This window comes from Mobula birostris, chromosome 14 (genome assembly GCF_030028105.1).
Source record: "Mobula birostris isolate sMobBir1 chromosome 14, sMobBir1.hap1, whole genome shotgun sequence".
In the NCBI taxonomy this organism is placed as follows: Eukaryota; Metazoa; Chordata; class Chondrichthyes; order Myliobatiformes; family Myliobatidae; genus Mobula; species Mobula birostris.
In genome coordinates, this window is record NC_092383.1 from 93,256,004 (window position 1) to 93,274,838 (window position 18,835).

The 18,835-nt window shown below is 39.0% G+C and overlaps 1 protein-coding gene across 2 annotated transcripts in view; it reads left to right on the forward strand.

The window, feature by feature from the left end:
* The window catches only part of rassf5 (Ras association domain family member 5), a 99,637-nt gene that overhangs the window by 34,932 nt on the left and 45,870 nt on the right, over positions 1 to 18,835 (forward strand). Inside the window, exon 1 of one of the 2 annotated variants that reach the window (XM_072278952.1) lies at positions 12,340 to 12,905. The exons of the other annotated variant lie outside the window; for it this stretch is intronic. Within the exon in view, the coding sequence (XP_072135053.1) occupies positions 12,786 to 12,905 (120 nt within the window). The 5' untranslated portion in view covers positions 12,340 to 12,785. Of the gene's footprint in view, positions 1 to 12,339; positions 12,906 to 18,835 lie in introns of those variants that run through there. 2 annotated transcript variants of the gene reach the window in all.

Below are 18,835 nucleotides of genomic sequence, written 5' to 3' on the forward strand. Positions count from 1 at the left end.
TGATGTAAAATTTCTATGTAATTATTGATATGAAATATAACATTGATGGTGCTTCCTTTGTTTTTGTTTTACGGTCATAGACTAGAAACAGGCCCTGCTGCCCATCATCTACTCGCACCAGGATCAAAGCCCTCAGTACCCCAACCATCCATCTACTTATCCAAATCTCTCTTAAATGTTGCAGTTGAACCCTCATCCGCCACTTCTGCTGGAAGCTTGTTCCACACACATACCACCCTCTGAGTGAAGAGGTTCCCCTGAGATTCCCCCTTAAATATTTCATCTTTAACCCTTAATTTGTGATCTCTAGTTCTAGTCTCACCCACTCTCAGGGGGAAAAAGCCTATGTATTTACCCTACCTTAACCAGATCTCCCTGTGATTGCAGTTTTTTAATACTACTTTGATTTTAAAATGTTAGCCTAATAGCTTAAGTTTTGCATGAGAAAGATGGGTATCAATAATTGGTGTGGCCTCCTGTACATCGCTAAGATTCAACATGGATCAGGAGACCACCTTGCCAAACACCTTCGCTCCATCTGTCACAGAAGGTGGTATCTCCTGGTAGCCACCCATTTCAATTCTACTTCCCATTCCCATTCTGACATGTCAGTCCATGTCCTCCTCTACAGCCACACTCAGGTTGGAGGAGCAACGCTTTGTATTCCGTCTGGGTGGCCTCCAACCTAATGGCATGATCATCGATATCTTGAAATTTAGATAATTGCCCCTTCCTCCTTCACCATTCCCCCATGCTCATTTCGCTCTCTCACGTTATCTCCCTATCTGCCCATCACCTCCCTCTGGTGCTCTTGCCCCTTCTGTTTCCTTCATGGTCTTCTGTCCTCTCCTATCAGATTCCCCTTTCTCCAGCTCTTTATCTTTTTCACCATTCAATTTCCCAGCTCCTTACTTCTGCCCCCCCCTCCCCTCTATTACCTATCACCTACCACCTTCTACTTCTTGGTCACCTCCCCCCACCTTCTTATCTGATTTCTCCCCTTCCTTTCCAGTTCTGATGAAGGGCCCACGATGTCAACTGTTTATCCTTTTCCATAGATGCTGCCTGACTTGCTGAGTTCCTCCAGCACTTTGAATTTCCAGAATCTGCAGATTTTCTCATGTATCAATAATTCACCCCTTTTATAATTATTGTCAGATAAGTTTTAGCTTGTGTTTTCTGCGCTAAGTAAATGAATTTCCTCATTTTTTTTCTTTCATCAGCATGCATCCAGATGTTAGTTTTAAATACTGCACCTTTCTATTGGAAAACTAAATTATTGACTCATCTCTGAAATGCACCTCACTATTGATTCATCCTTAAACTGAGAAATAAAGTTAACTTCATGAAATACTCTACAGCTGAAAAACAGGATGTGGTTAGGGGCCTTTATCACAGAGCAAACCGCTTGTATGCACCTTAACTTTAGTTAATCTTTTTGCTCAGATAGATATAGATTTCTTCAGTGAGCCATTAAAATAGGGAGTATAGCTGCAAAGACATACAAGGTGAAAACATATTGCACCTTGCAGTATAACAAGTGCTCAAACACTATTATAGACAGGAACTGAACCTCTCTACATTAATATTCTGGGCAATTATTGTGAGAATAATGCAGAACTTGGTAGTTTCTGTTTCCGGTACGTAGACACCATTTTTTAACCGTTGTAGAAAATTTATTGAATATTTCCTCCCTGATTTACTTCACTTTAGTTCAGGCAATCTGAATCTTGGGTTATCAATCAAAGCAAGTCCTGATGTTTTTATCCCTATAGTCGTAACTATAAAATTACATTTTCAAGCAAGCAGTTGCATCACCGGATAACTGAGCAAACTCGTACATTATCAGCTTGCAGTAGTTAATGTGTCGTTCTGGCTTTCCTTCATGAATTTTGATTATAGTTGGTGAGCTGTTGTAGCTAGACTTCAATTTAAGTCGAGAATGTAAACATTAGTCAGCAGCTGCCATAAGTTATCTCTCACCACCAGCAGCATTTTCTCTGCTCACTGCTCCTACTGCCTCAGAAGCCCGGTTCATGCAGTTTTCAGCAATTAATAATCTAGGCAATAATAGCTACCAAAATATGCATACTTAATAAATGACCTGCATTTCTTTAAAAATCATCCCTTTGGTCAAGAAAGCACAGCGATGTCCCGGGAATTGAAAGGCATCTGACTGCAAGTCTCTGCAAAGGATTGTGATCATCGGGGTCTGTCTTCCACCCATCAGATATTTATGCAATTTGCTGTGTACACAGGGCCCTGGTATTATTTCATGATCCCTCCCATCTGTCCAACAATCTCCTTGACCCCCTACCATCAGGCAGGAGGTATCATAGCATTAGGGTTAGAATGGGAAACGGCAAATTCAGAAATTTGCTAAGTTAATAAATTTCACGTCACATGCCGGTGATAATAAACCCGAATCTGATTCTTCCCCCAGGATGCAAGACTATTGAACTCCCTGCCATCACTCAGGTCTCATCACATATGAAGTGCCAGTAGTGTTATACTGTTTACTTTTTAACTTGTGTTTAAAGGCACCTTATTTATTAAATTATTTTGTAGTAATATTAGTGTATGTTTTGTGTGTCTGAGTTATATGTACTATGTTATGTACCTTGGTTTGGAGGAACGTGGTTTCACTTGGCAATATATATGGTTGAATGACAAACTAAAATTGAACTTTGAAGAAAAAGCTTCCAAATCATAATTTGTATTTTGTCAGTTATGCATAATCTAATATGCACTTATTGTTTCCTTAGAGCCAACACAATGTACAAATGTGAATTCCTGGTTTACTATGAAATCTCTGCTAAATTAACTGATGTGAAATTTGCCACATTTACATTGGAACATAGAGTGAAATGTGTCAACGAACACAGTCCAAGGATGTGGTAGGGGCTTGATTTAAAGAAGACTGATGTAACTAGGTAGATTCCTGGTGAATAGGCTTTAAATTTGGGACCCCTTTGTCATCCATGATGTGAATGGCAGAGCAGACTTAATGTGCCAAGTAGCCTACTTCTGCTCCTATATCTCAAGGACTTGTGGTCTATTTCATTCTTCTTTACACTTGTGTGTATAGGAAATAACATTAAACAATCTTGAGTCTTGAATAAACTATAAAATGCAGACTCTTTTAAAATTAACACAGAAAGAGTGGTGGTTCATATCATCCACGAATTCAAATCTGATCACAGCAGTTGAATTTTAATTTAAATAAATCTGGAATAAAAGTTTAATGTGACCATGGATTATTGTAAAAATCAGACATTTAGTCATGTCATGTAGGGAAGGAAACTAGTGATCCTTGTCCAATCTGACTTGTATTTGACTAAGGACAAACACCAATGTGGTAACTTTGAACTGTCCTCTGAAATGGTCTCTCAATTACTCCTAGGCTAGTGCGGTTGCGATATGTATGAGCTACAGTAATCTGTGAGTAAGTTTTAAAAAAAACTCTAATGTTGCTCTTTAACTCTGAAAGATTTGTGAATAAAGCCTCCATTACAAAATATGTTTAGTGGGTCACCCTTCCCATAAATACTAACTCTGCTAACTGTAACATGTGGTCTGTGGTCAGAAGTGAGCAGGAAATATGCAGTGGGTTTGTTTGCATTGTGGCTGGCAGGTGCAGAAGCAGTTAAAGATTGGGGAATGATGTTTTGCGTCCCAGGAATGTGTGATTAGAATTTAACAAACACACTGGTGAAGGACAATTTTTTTTTATCAATAATGAATACTTAAGTGACAAACTATGTTACATGCATTTCTAAGTTTCTTCATTAGTTGGTCTTTGAAACTTAACAGACGTTCTAATTTATTGACAGCAGTTACATGCATCAGAATTTTTGAATTAATTCAACATCTAAATTGACATCAAGACAAAACATTTTAATGGTAGGTTGCACTTTGCTTTGAGGTTAGAATTTGAATGCATAATCCAGGCTGATTTGTCAGTGCTTTTATTGAGCAAGTATGCACTATGGGAGGTACCATTTTCTGCATGAGATACCATAACTATTTTCAAAGAAGGGGAGTTAATTTCCTGGTTATAATACAATAATGTTGCAGCTCTATAAAAGTCTGGTTAGACTACCAGAATATTGTGTATTTAATATTTCAGTATTATTTGAGAAAAACCAGGATCACCCGGTGGTCACCCATTTCAATTCTACTTTCCACTCCCATTCTGACAAGTCAGTCCATGGCCTCCTCTAGTGCTGTGATGAGGCCGCACTCAGGTTGGACGAGCAAAATCTTGTATTCCTTCTGGTTAGCCTCTAACCTGATGGCATGAACATCTATTTCTTGAACTTTTGGTAATTGCCCTTTCCCCACTTCACCATTCCCCATTTCCCTCTCTCATCTTATCTCCTTACCTGCCCATCACCTCTGGTGCTGCTCCCCCCTTCCCTTTCTTCCGTGGTCTTCTGTCCTCTCCTATCAGATCTGCCCTTCTCCAGCCCTTTATCTCTTTTACTAATTGACTTCCCAGCTCTTTACTTCATCCCTTCCCCTCTCCTAGTTTCACCTATCTCCTACCACCTTCTTGGTCTGATTTCTCATCTTTTTTTTTCAATCCTGATGATTTGTCTCAGCCCAAATGTTTACTCTTTTCCATAGATGCTATCTGGCCTGCTGAGTTCCTCCAGTATTTTGTGTGTGTTGCTAATATTGTAACTATATTGTTTGATGAAGCATTCTTTGTTGTTTACATAATGCATTGCAGGTTATCTGTAAAGGTACGTAAATGGCATGTCATCATGTCGTCACGTGATACATGCATGACTTGCTTAAAGTAAAAACTAAGTTAGACTTGCACTCCCAGCTCCAACTTTTTCTTACAATTAGATTTATGTTTTGGAGTTACAAAATATAAGATTGATGTTGTGTTTAGTTCTGGTCTCTTTGTGATATTAAGTATGTGGAAGCTTTAGAGAGATTTTTCAGGATGTTGCCTGGATTAGAGTGCATGTCTTTTAAGGATCAGTTGAGCATGCTGAGGCTTTTCACTTTGGTGATGGGAGGTGATTTGATAGAGGTGTATAAGATGATGAGAGGCATAGATAGAGTGGCCAGCTAGTGACTCTTTCCCAAGGCAGTAATGGCTAATATGTGAGGGTATAATTTTAAGGTGATTGGAGGAAAGTATAGGAGGGATGTCAGAGGTAGATTTTATTTTGTACGGAGTACTGGATGCGTAGAATGTGATGCCGGGGTGGTGGTAGAGGCAGATACTTTAGGGAATATTGGAGACTCTGAAGGGAGACATGAATGAAAGAAAATAGAGGGGAATGTGGGATGGAAGAATTAGGTTAATCTTGGAGTAGGTTAAAGACTTGCACAACATTGTAAGTTGGGCCTGTACTGTACTGGTCTATGTTCTATTGTGTAACCAGCCCCCATAAGCTAGGAAATCGATAGATTCTGGTTAATAAAGCCATTGGTTAATCAGGACAGCCACTTATTTGGGGCAACTCTTAAAGAACAAAAAATAAATAGAGAAAGTAGCCGGGATTCCCTTGACAGGAGACCGTTGCTAAAGTTTCTAACTATAGTTAGTCGCGTGCGCTGGGGTCTGTAAGTAAGGTAATGCACAATCTTATAGTACTGTAGTAGTTTTGGTAGTGTTCTGATTTGTTCTGTATTTCATTTAAGTACATAATTTGTTACTCAGTTAAGTAGTACTTTGAATTTTTTTAATACCCATTTAACTATTACCATGAAATTTTGGCTAATTGGGGCAGCAGCTTAGTTGGGCCAAAATGTACTGGTCCTGTTGTGTCCCAATTAATAGGAATCCACTGGATTGTGCCATCTGGAAATCTGAACTAAAAACAAAATTCTAGATATACTCAGCAGTCCTGTCAGCAATTGTGGAGGGAGGAGCCAAGCTAATACTTGTGGTTAATGTCAGAAACAAAAGATCTTGCAGGAAATTTTGAGAACCACACACAGAATGCTGGAGGAACTCACAGGTCAGACAGCACCTATGAAAGGGAATAAACAGGCAACAGTTTGAGCTAAGTGTTCAGATGAAGCATCTTGATCTAAGAAGCATCAAGATAGTTACAAGAGGTCCAGGTACGATCTTCAGAAAGCCATCTCACAGGCGAAGTGGCAATCCCAGACTAGACTTGAATCAGTGAAGAATACTCTACAGTTGTGAAAGGGATTGAATACTGTCAGCTCTTATAAAGTTAAATCAGGGGACACCAGGGCTTTGGTTCCAGATGAGCTCAGTGCCTTTTATGCTTACTTTGACAATCAAAACACGGAGGAACCATCACGAACTTCCACATCCTCTGATGAGCCTATGATTTCAGGCTCAGAGGCTGACATGTGAGCAGCCTTCGGCGGGGGAGGTACGAACACACAAAGCATCTGGCCCAGACGGGGTACCTAGCCAAGTAGTGTTGACCTGTGCTGATCAGCGGGCTGGAGAGTTCACCAATATCTCTAACTTCTTACTTTGGCCGTCCGAGGTACCCAGCTGCTCCAAGCAGGCCTCAGTTATACCTGTGCCCTGGAATTGTGTGGTCACCTGCCTCAATGACTATCATACAGTAGCACGTACATCAACAGCGATGAAGTGTTTTGAGAGGTTGGTGATGAAGCATAACAAGTGACTTAGATCCGCTCCAATTTGTCAATCGGGTCCAATAGGTCCACAGCAGATGCCATTTTTTTTGGCCCTTCACTCAACCCTGGAACATCTGGACAGCAAAGATACTTCCATCAAGATGCACTTTATCGACTATAACTCAGCATTCAATACCATCATCCCCTCAAAAGCAATCAATAAGCTCCATGATCTAGGCCTCAATACCTTCTTGTGCAATTGGATCCTTGATTTCCTCACTTGCAGACCCTAGTCCGTATGGATTGGCAACAACATCTTCTCAATCTCCATCAGCACAGGTGCACCACAAGGTTGTGTGCTTAGCCTCCTGCTTTACTCTCTTTACTCTTATGACTTTGTGGCTAAGCACAGCTCCAATGCCATTTTCAAGTTTGCTGATGGCATCACTGTTGTAGGCTGAATCCAAGGTGGTGATGAATCAGCATAGAAGAGAGAGATTGGAAGTATGGCTGAGTGGTGCCATAACAACCTCTTACTCAATGTCAGCAAGACCAAAGAGCTGATTATTGACTTTAGGAGAAGGAAACCAGAGGTCCACTAGCCAGTCCTCATCGGAGAGGATCAGCAACTTTAAATTTCTTGGTGTTATTATTTTAGAGGACCTGTCCTGGATCCAGCACTTAAGCATAATTATGAAGAGCAGCAACCTCTATTTAGGAGATTGAGCATGACACCTAAAACTTTGACAAACCTCAGCCAAATCATTCAAAAACACAACATTTCCTTCCATTGTTATGCTAACGACACACAGCTTTATTTCCCCTTGAAACCAAACAACCAGTTAAATCTAGTCAGCCTCATGAACTGCCTGGAGGACATGGTGTTGGGTGGCACAAAACTTCTGACAGCTGAATGAAGGCAGGTCTGAAGTTGTCCTATTTGGCCCCCTGTCTCCATCAAAGTGATTACCAACAGTCTTGATAACCTGTCCACCCTTGTCAAATCCCATGTCGAAAACCTTGGTGTGATATTTGATTCCGCCTTTAAGTTTGACAAGCAAGTAAATGCAGTAGTAAAAGCCAGTTTTTTTCCAAGCTTCGTACTATTGCCAAAATCAAGTCGTTTCTCTCTTTCAAAGATCTCAAAAGTCATCCACACTCTTATATCCTCCCGCTTGGACTACTCCAACTCCCTGTATACTGGGATTAGTCGGTTGTCCCTGTCCAGCCTGCAACTGGTCCAGAACGCCGCAGCCAGGCTCCTGACAGGTGCCTGGAAGAGGGACCATATTACTTCTATCCTGGCCTCTCTCCACTGGCTACCAGTACAGTTTAGAATTGATCTTAAGGTTCTCCTGTTTGTCTATAAAGCCCTAAATGGGCTGGTCCCCTCCTATATCGCAGACCTTCTAACTCCTTATTCTACTTGTTGTAGCGCCTAGACTGTGGAATAGCATTCCCCTCCCTATCAGATCTGCCCCCTCCATTGACTCTTAAGTCCAGGCTCAAAACTTGCCTTTATTCACTAGCGTTTGAATCTTCCTGATGTGGCTGATTTTTGGCTTGTGCCTAGGCTCATGTGCTATTTATTTTGTGCCTATAAGCTGTGTGCCTTGTTGTTTATATCTGTGTTTCTTGTGTTTGTGATTTTAGCAACCTGTTATGGTTTGTACAGCACTTTGGTCAACATGGGTTGTTTTTAAATGTGCTTTATAAATAAATTTGACTTGACTTATTGATGTGTAGTGGAGAGTATTGACTGGCTGAATCACTACTTGCTACGGAAAAACCAATGCCCTTGAATGGAAAATTCTACAAATGTAGTGGATATGTCACAGTCCAGCATTGTTAAAGCCCTCCCCACCATTGAGCACATCTACATAAAACGCTGTTGCAGGAGAGCAACATTCATTATCAGGCACTCTCACCACCCAGGTCATGCTCTTTTCTCGCTGCTGTCATCAGGAGGAGGTTCAAGAGGTTCAGGAATCTCACCACCAGGTTCAGGAACAGTTATTACCCCTCTCTTATCAGGCTCTTGAACCAACGTTCACTTAATCGTTAACTTCACTCAACTTCACTTTCCCGTTATTGAACTTTTCCCACAACCTATGGACTCACTTTCATGGACTTTCCATCTTATGTTCTCCATATTTATTGCTTATTTATTTATCATTATGTCTTCTGCACTCTGGTTGAATGTCCTTGTTGGGCGGTCTTTTATTGATTATGTTATGGTTATTATTTTATAGATTTATTGACTACCCGTAAGAAAATGAATTTCAGGTTTGTATTGTATATGGTGACATATATGTACCTTGCTAATGAATTTACTTTAAACTTTGACCTGAACCATTGACTGTTCATTCCACTCCCCAGATGCTGCCTGGCTTGCTGCGTTCCCCCACCGTCACCACTGGCAGCGCACCACTCTCAGTGTTAAAGAACAAAAAACCGTGCACGTCTTCTTTGAACTCACAAGTTTCAAGTTTAGTTGTTATTCAACCATACATGAATACAGCCAAACAAAACACCATTTCTCTGGAGCCAAGGTGCAAAACACATTACCAATGACACACAGCACTACTACACATTGCACATAGCACATATGGTTATGATTTCAGAAAAATAGTCAGAAAGAGAAAAGCTATATTGCTCAAGAACCTGAATGGTCCTGGTCCAGCTTGTTCTTCCACTGAGTGAACACAGACAGAAGGGAACCAGCCTGCGAGCCGGTAAGAAGTCCAGAGGCCCACAGCTACCTCTGACACCTCCTTTGCCGGTGACCACTCAGGTGACTCTAAGGCATAAGGGATTTTTCCACGCAACAACTAAGGCAATGCAGCTCCTGTACTGTAGGTCTTGCCAATGAACTGATTAAGAAGACTTGCAGTATTCTACATTAGCAATGCCCAATAGGGTCTTGTAATCACAATAAAATGTCCAAGACAATCAATCATGCCATTTACATTTCAACTAGAGAAAGATACTGACTGTCTATCTATGTCTCCCATAATCTTATAAACTTCTATCAGATTTCCTGTCAGCCTCTACCAGTTCATAGAAATTAAGCCAAGTCTGTTCAACCTCTCTTTATAACACATGCCCTTTAATCCTGCAGCAACCTGATAAGTCGTCTACATCCTCTCCAAAGCCTTGATCATCATCATCATCATTACCATCATTACATGTTGTGTTATATGACATGGGCGATCATGGTCTTTGACCGTGATTGTTCTGGGCATATTTTTCTACAGAAGTGGTTTGCCATTGCCACCTTCTGGGCAGTGTCTTTACAAGATGCGTGGCTCCAGCCATTATCGATACTCTACTCTTCAGAGATTGTCTGCCTGGTGGAAGTGACTGCATAACCAGTGCTTGTGATATGCACCAGCTATTCATACGGCCACCCACCACCTGCTCCCATGGTTTCATGTGACCCTGATCAGAGGCCCAAGCAGGTGCTACACCTTGCCCAAGGGTGACCTGCAGGCTAGTGGAGGGAAGGAGCTCCTTACACCTCCTTTGATGGAGACGTATCTCCACCCCACCACCCAAAAGCCTTGACATCCTCCCTATAATGGGGTGACCAGAATTGAACGCAATACTCCAGATGTGGCATAATTAGAGATTTATTGAGTTGCAATGTAACTTCCCAACTCTTGAGCTCAGTGCCTCGACTAATAAAGGCAAGGATGCCACATCCCTTCTTCACCACCCTATCAACGTGTGTGGCCCCTTTCAGGGAGCTATGGTTTTGGACCTCGAGATCCCTCTGTACATCAACAAAGTCTTGCCATTAAGAGTGTACTGTCCCTTTATATCTGATCTCCCAAAGTGCACAGCTTCATATTTGGCCTGGTTAAATTTCATCTACCATTTCTCCAATCATATCGGCAACAGTACAAGCCACTTAACTGTGGCTAGTCCCTGGGTCAACGTTATTCACTTCCCTGTGATTTCTGGAGACAAAGTTATGGTTTCATGATGTGCATGAAAGATTTAATCGCATAATCCGGGCAGGTGAGAGTGCTGTAGTGGTGAAAGGTACCTGTGTTCGGATCATCGATTTAAATTGAATAGCCCTGAAATTCCAGTGCACCAAGAGTGAATTTAAGCTTCAACTGTGCCAGAGGCCCAGGCTCTAGGTTGCTACTGGAAGTTATTGTATATTTTCAGCAATGATAATGGTAGGGATTAAATCTGTGAAATTCTACTGCAGAAAGCAATTGAGGACAAGTTATGGACTATATTCAGGAGTTGGATTTAGTTCTTAGAGCTACAGGGGTGTAAAAAAAGATTACAGGTTATCTTTATTTTATCATATGTACATTGAAACATATCATGAAAAGTGTCATTTTAGTCAACAGCCAACACAATCCAAGGACTTGATGGGTTGCCTGTAAGTGTCGCCATGTTTCTGGTGCCCAACATAGCATGCCCACAACTTACTAACCCTAACCCGTAGAGGAAACATGTGTGATCACGGGGAGAATATACAAACTCCTTGCAGACAATAGTGGGAATTGAACCCTGATTGCTAGCATTGTAAAGCATTATTCTAACCACTATGCTACCGTGGCACCCACAGTCGGAAACTAGCAACTAGCCACGATCTTGTTGAATGGTGCAGCGGTCTTGAAGGATGAATGGCTGCCTTGCTCCTATTTGCCATATGTTTGATGATTTGTACCAGGTTCCAGCACAGCAGCAGAAAGACAGGGGTTTATGCCAGGTCCCTAACAATGTCACTGTATATATAGCTATAACAACCCCTGTTAGCACTGAGGCCATTACCCTCTCATTCCTTGGAACATGTCCTGAATACTTAACTGCTTTGTTTTCGTTCCGTGAAAGAAAAAAGAATCAAAGATCAACGTAATTTTGTAATGGCTATGAGCCTACAAATTAAGCAAGACAAGAGTGGATAACATCCACCATTGAATTAATTCTTAATAGACAGGCAAATTAACTATTAATTTAGAAAGAATGAATGACCGAATGTGGGATTGTCGCTTAGAGAATTTTTATTCCTATATTTTCTATTGACTTTAAGATTGGTATATGAGGGAAAATACTCTGTGAAACTGCTGTTTTTTCATTAAGGAATTTTGGAAAGAATGGGTTGCGAGCACATTTGTATTATATTCAAAATATATTAATTCTGTTGACTGCAAGCTAGATTTGCAGGACTGCAGATGTAAGGATAGTTTAATATTTCTGAAATATATATTTTCACTTATTTTTAAATGCATCAAACAATGCAGCCAATATTACTGTGTCACAGTGCATTGTCAGTTTAGAAATTTTGCATGGCATTGCAGCAGATTAGCCTGCTCACTTAAAGGATTTTGTCATCCTGAGTCAGTTTATTACATGCTGCAGTTGTGTTATACATAGGGTGTCGAGGCATAGGAAACTTGTTATTTTAAAATTATGTAAGAATTAAGTTAAATTGTTGGATGAATGGAATATAGGTGATGGTGTGTATGGAAACATAATTAACAGGGTACATGGGTTTCAGTGCTAGGTGTATTGTTTAAAGGAGGCATTGCTGAGAATGAATGTGATGCTTTATATTCTTTGTGAATATCAGGGACACAAAATGGCTGTGATAATAAAAAGACATGTATGTGTGAGCTTAGCATGTTAAATCTTGAAGCAGGATGTGGCTTTGGTTTGAAATACACAGAACCAGAAGCCAGGAAGGAGCTGACCTCACTCAGCTCGTGTATGCATGCAGATAGCTGATTAGCCACAGATGGTGTGCAGTACAGCAGCTAACAGCTCCACAGTCAAAGTGCTCAACTACACCATGTTCAGCCGGCTGCCAGGAGAGACTTTCTGAATGGCAGTGGAAGCTAGGCACACTGCCCATGTATAAATACAGAAATTCAGTGTCAGAGGCAAAGACATAGAACATATAGGGGATTAAGTTGTTAAGCATTAACGACAACTGAAGTAAAAACAAGCAGCTGCAGCTGGCTGAGAATAGTGAAGAATCTACGTGTATGTGTTGTATGATACCCTCTTCCTGACTTGTGCAAGGCAACTTATGTCTGTATTGGGAAACTGCAGTACTGTGGTGCAGTTTTTTTTTTTTTTTTTTTTTTTTTGAAGCTTTAAGATCTGTTGGACAGCACAGTAAATCCTCCAGGATATTCTGATGATTTTTGATCACAAAATTAAGTCATTGGATGACGTGGAATACAAGTATGAGCAGTGGATATTGCAGCTTAGATGAAGACTTAGAAGATTGTTTCTTTACTGCCAAGACCTCTTTCTTCAGGAAACCCCAGAACAAGTTTTTAGAAAAGGTAACCTTTTATATATTCAATTGAATGACATGCTGTATTAACTACGAAATCAGCAAGTCATCTACTGCTTGTATTTAAATGTTTTAAAACAAATAATTTTATTTGCTATGTAAAATTGCTGCTGATACAGAAAGAAAAGTAATATTTGTCAGTTTGCACTTTCAGGAAGTGCAAAGAAATGAATCTGCTTTAATTGATATTTGATATTGCAGTATTTTGTGTGAGGAATTGTTAACATTTTGTGAAATTCAAACTGAAGCACTCTTTTAGCCTATTTATAGTGCAAGAATCTGTATCCCAGCTAGTCTTTCATATCATTTGTCATGTTTTAATCACAAGTTAAAATAGATTTCTCATTGGAGCAAACAGTGATGCAAGACAATTTTCTCAGGCGAGATGAAATGTACATTTTATTTTAAAACTGATGCATTTATAGTGCTTTGTCCTCATTAAAACCTTTATTTGAAGACTTAAAATTTTCGATTAAAATGTTCATTACTTCCACGGCTCCCCAAACCCATTAACAAAAATAAGTTGAACTGGTTGAAACGATTTAGCTTTTAATGGATTTCTGTTTGCATACTTAGTAATTTAAAAATCAGCATTAACTGTTAATTATAATTTTATTATTTTTAGATGAATGCAAAACTTCAGCAAAATCCAATCTTTAGCTTGCTCCATTGATAATGGCATTTTAGAGTTATTAAAAAAAAGTCGCTGGATTATGAAGGAAGATGTTAAGCATCAGCAAACCACAGCAATGCTAATTTATTTTATATTTCATCTAAAGAAAACATAAAAGTAACAGTGCTGTCAATAATAGGTTTACTCAATAATACAAGTTCAACAGCATGGTGTGGATTTAGAACACCTTCCTGCCTTACTGTAAACTCAGATATAATACTAAAATAGAGATTGCCATATTAACATTTATGAGTAATAGCGTACAATTCTTTTTTGTAATTTAACAGTTTGCTTTCTGTGGGTTTTCCCATTATACAATTGTTGCTATGGGAAAAGTAAATCTCACTCTGTAGAATAATATCATTCTTATCCTCCCGGATTATTGTTCATGTGGTGTATGTGAGTATCTAGGGCAGAAGATTAGTGTGTAAATGATGCTGAAGAGTCAGACACAGGAATATAATGCTTGGCAGCATTAAGAACTTAAAACAAATATATAAATAATGTCTGTGTAAAATAATGACATTTCAATTCCCACATTCTAGGGCACAAATACTCCTATAGCTAATTACCTAATGCCTTAGTACTGAACTTGGTAACTGACGTTCATGGAAATAAAATCTATACAAAATGTGATTCAAGCATTATTGCAATACAAGGAATTTATACAATTAATCTTCAGTGTCAGTGGACTATTTTTGTTTATGGATCATTATATTGCCCTCAGCCTGGTCTTGTCAACCCATGTGCTTTCCACAACTGATTAATGTATTGATGCTGTCAAGTCAAAATTAAAGTTTATTATCAAACTGTGTATATGTTACTGTACACTGCTTTAAGATTCATTTTCTCTTGCAGAATTTACAAACAAAATAAAGAAATACAATAGAATTTGTGAAAAACTATACGTAAAGACTGACAAACAGCCAATATACAAAAGAAGACAAACTGTGCAAATAAAAGATATAATGCAGAAAACATGAGTTATAAAAAGTCCTTGGAAGTGAGTGTGTAGATCATAGAATCAGTTCAGTGTTGTGGTGATTAAAGTTGTCCACGTTGGTTCAGAAACCTGATGGTTGCATGATAATAACTGTTCCTGAACCTAGTGGCGTAGGACCTAAGGTTTGTGCCCACTGGTAGCAGCAAGAAGAGAGCATAGCCTGGATGATGGAGGTCTGTGATTATAGATGCTGTTTTCTTGTGGCAGTGCTCATTGTAAATGTGCTCCGTGGTGGCGAGAGCTTTTCCTGTGATGGACTTGATAGTATCCACCACTTTCTGTAGTCTTTGTCTATGCCAAATGTTCCATCAAGAGTAAAGAAATAGCTGATTTCAACCAGTGAGCAGGTTTCAAGAATTATTGGGTTTTCTTCAGGTTTTCATTCAGGCAGTCATTCTGTTTTTTTTTTGAAATTCAGTTAACTTTTAATTTTTTTTTTTTACCTTTTCAGTATCAACATGATAGATTATAAAGCTGACCTTCAAGTGAAGTCACAATATCTTGTCAGTTTCAAAGGGGCCATCAAAATGGTCTGATTCCAATAACTCATTCAGAATTATCATTGATTTTGGAAATTAACCCCAGCAGTTAATTTGGTATCATTAAAAAGTTTATTAATAAAATTAAAAAACATTGGAATAATATGTGTATTGGTATTTATTTTGAATGAATTAACAGTTTTTCTTGCTCATAGAGAAATGGCCCTAACAGTCAAATTATGCTAGGTCGTTGCTTAAAAATTAGCCTTCCTTAAATCTGAACAGGTAACAGACATAAGATTTGTGGAAAATAAATTTTCCATTTGTGTGTTTGAGATTCCTCTCCAAAAAAAAATAAATAGGAAGGTGCAGTTGATCAAATACCATCAAACAGTTAGAGATGAGTGAAGTGGTGTGGAGATTGTTGTCTGAATTAACAATAGACTAAAACCTTCAGGTGAATGCTGTTTTAACAATATTGTTTGTTTCTATAAGTTGATATATGGTGTAGAATGACAGATAATTTGTTACAGAGGCTTTTGTGTTTTATTCTTTTGAGTGCCACAGATATCTTATAACAGTGCACTCTTCCATTTCCAATGTTCCAGATGTTCTCAGAATAGAAGAATATTTTATTCTTATCTATTTACTACAAAAGGAATTGCAACTATGAAGTTCAAATGACAGCATTTCATTATGTGATTTAAAAAAAAAGCAAGGACAAAGTGCATTTTAATTTATCGCAGGTGATGTTCTTTTTGCGTATTGCAAGATGCTCACATTGAAGGAAAATACTCCAGGTACCAATTGGATATCTAATGCAAATTGGAATTGCAAATAAGAATTGGGATTTTTAAGGACAGAGACATTTTTTTAAGAAACCTGCAGAACTCTTAACACCTACAAGAATGGAATTTACGTAGAATATATTTAAATGGTTCTTCCAAAATACTGTAGAGTGAAGCTGCTTTGTGTAGTGAGATAGAATTTTTAGGAAAATTTACTGTGTACAGACATTAGTTCAACAGTTTTATGCTAATGTTATCTTGACATTGCATGCTTTTCTATATTTCATAAACTACAATACAGAGTGCTAGGTGACTGTATAACAGTAATCTCAATTCTTTGGTAGTTTGCCATAAATATTAATAAGTTTGAGGAAAAATAATTAACTAAATGGACTCCAAGTTCCACAGACCTTCTCTGTAAATTAATGCTTGAAACAACTGCAGTGTTGCATGTTTTTGAGAGGAAAATAAGTGAACAGTGTAGAGAGAGAAGCTCTTATGAAATGTACAGATGCAAAGGAAACTTTAGCTCTTGATCTCTGAGGCAAGCCCATGCAATTTTAATAACAAAACTAAAAATAGTTTTATCTTTGAACCTGAATAAAAATAGGTTTCCTTCGCATCAATCATTTTAAGGCTCAGAAAATTGATTGCAGCCTTAATGGAAGCACTAGATGATCACAGTGACTGGCAGCTGTGGGCAGAAGATTGAGGCTGGAGATGGGTAGATGGGTATTGAGCCAAGGTGGTAGTGTGAAATTGGGGTGGAGGTAAAGGCAAGTTAAGCAGCCAAGTTGGGGGGTGGAGATTGGGACCTTCACTTGATCAGTGGCTGGAGTGTGTGATTGGAGGATTAGGTTGCTGATTGAGAGTGATGTTGAGCTTGGAGGATTGAGGTGATTCAGCTCTTCTTGTGAGAGATATGGCAGTGACTGTTCCCACGATACTTGGTCTAATTTTCCATACTTTGAATTTATTAGCAATATTTGTCACATGTGCAGTGACAAAGCAGTGAAATACTTTGTTAGTGTCAAATCAAATTAGTGAGGATTGTGCTGGGCCATCCACAAGTGTCGCCATGCTTCTGGCGCCAACACAGCATGCTCACAACTCACTAACCCTAACCGTACATCTTTGGAATGTGGGAGGAAACTGAAGGAAACCCATGCAGTCACGGGGAGAATGTACAAACTTCTTACAGACAGTGGTGGGAATTGAACCATCGTCAAGTTCAGGAAGCTGACTACATATTGAACCAGGCCTGTAGAAAGGGTATGGAGATTTCAGATCCAAGACTCAACTCAATTAGCAGCATTCTATCACGGTGTTGGGTGCGGTGAATGGTGAAATGAAAGGCGTGATCAAGCTGGCAAGAGATTTTGAGTTCAGCGTTTGGCAGGGAGAGGAGTTTGGGAAAATGAAGGGCTAGAAACTGTTGTGTTCTGCTTGGGGTAGATCAGCATGTTGTATCAGGAAGATCCAGAACACAACTGTGAGGGGAGTAGCAGTGAGTGTGATGTTATTACTGTGTCAGAGACCCAGATTCATTCCCTCAGCTGTCTGTAAGGAGTTTGAATGTTCTCCCCATGACTGTTAACAGCACATGCAGCAAGGAAACAGGCCCTTCTGGCTCAACAAGTCTGTGTCACCCAATTGCATTCATCAGCCCACAACCTACTAACCTGTACGTCTTTGGAATGTGTGAGGAAACCTTATTCAAGGGGAAAATGTACAATCTCCTTATGGCCAATGGTGGGAATTGAACAAAGGAAAATCAGTAACAGAATACAGAATATAGTGTTACAGCTACAGAGAAAGTGTTGTACAGGCTAGCAATGAAGTTCAAGGCTATATTGCAGTTCCATTGATTCTTTTATATAGTTGAATTTTATGGAGATCAAAAGCTGACTGAAGTTTTTCTTCAAAGCATCAGAAAACCTAATTTTTCCAGAACAAGTGAAAAATAAGTAAACACTTCTATGCTGAACTGAAAATAAAAACAAGAACAGTCAAGCCATTTCTGGTCAAAACCATTTAAAAACACCATGGTTAGAAACTGGGAACAAATGAAGCTCAAAAACTGCAGATGCCAAAGTTCTGAAATAAAATCAGAAAATGCCGGAAACGCAACGGGTCTGGCAGGATTTGTGAAAGGAGAAACAGAGATAAAGTTTCAGTTCAAAGACCCTTCAACAGGGACTTTCCATTCTGTATTTGCCAAATATACAGAAATGAGAGCAACAGCAAAGTGCATTTTCAATAAATGAATTCAAAATAAGTTAGTAAAAACAGAATTACGATGTTAAAAATACTTTCCAAGGAGAGAAGGCATTCTCTCAGCCATACTTCACTGTACAAAAATGATAACCCATCAATACTGGTGCAGTTTAAACATTATTAAAGCCCTAGCACCATACAAACTGCACGTTAAAACTGTTAGTAGCTTTCAATGTTTCCTTTTCATGTGTAAAAACTATTAAAAGTGGATTGTGTGTGAAATAAAAAAAAATTGAACAAGGTAAAAATGTCAAAAAGTAACAAATGTAACTAGTTAACTAGAATTAATAAATAACATTTACACAAAGTACATCTACACTTTAGTAAATGAGAAAGCAAATTAAACCTGTTTTTGCTTCAATCACACCATTGCCAAGAAATCAATTGTATGTTTTCTTCACTGCCATGTGATTAAAACTTTAATTAGCACAAACTAAATCATTTTGCCCTTACTTCCAGGCTAAGTCATATCAATTAGGTGCTTCAACCAGGCACTTGATTAGCGGCAATGTTGGTGTAGAGCTTTACAGTGCCAGTGACCTGGGTTCAATTCTCACCTGTGGTGATTATCCAAATCCTTTTCCTGCTTTCTCCCCATGTTCAGCCTCAATACGTAATTTATTCTTGAAAATACTGATTTTGGCCTCAATTGTCTTTGGAAGTAGAGAATTCCATAGGTTCACCAATCTTTGGATGATT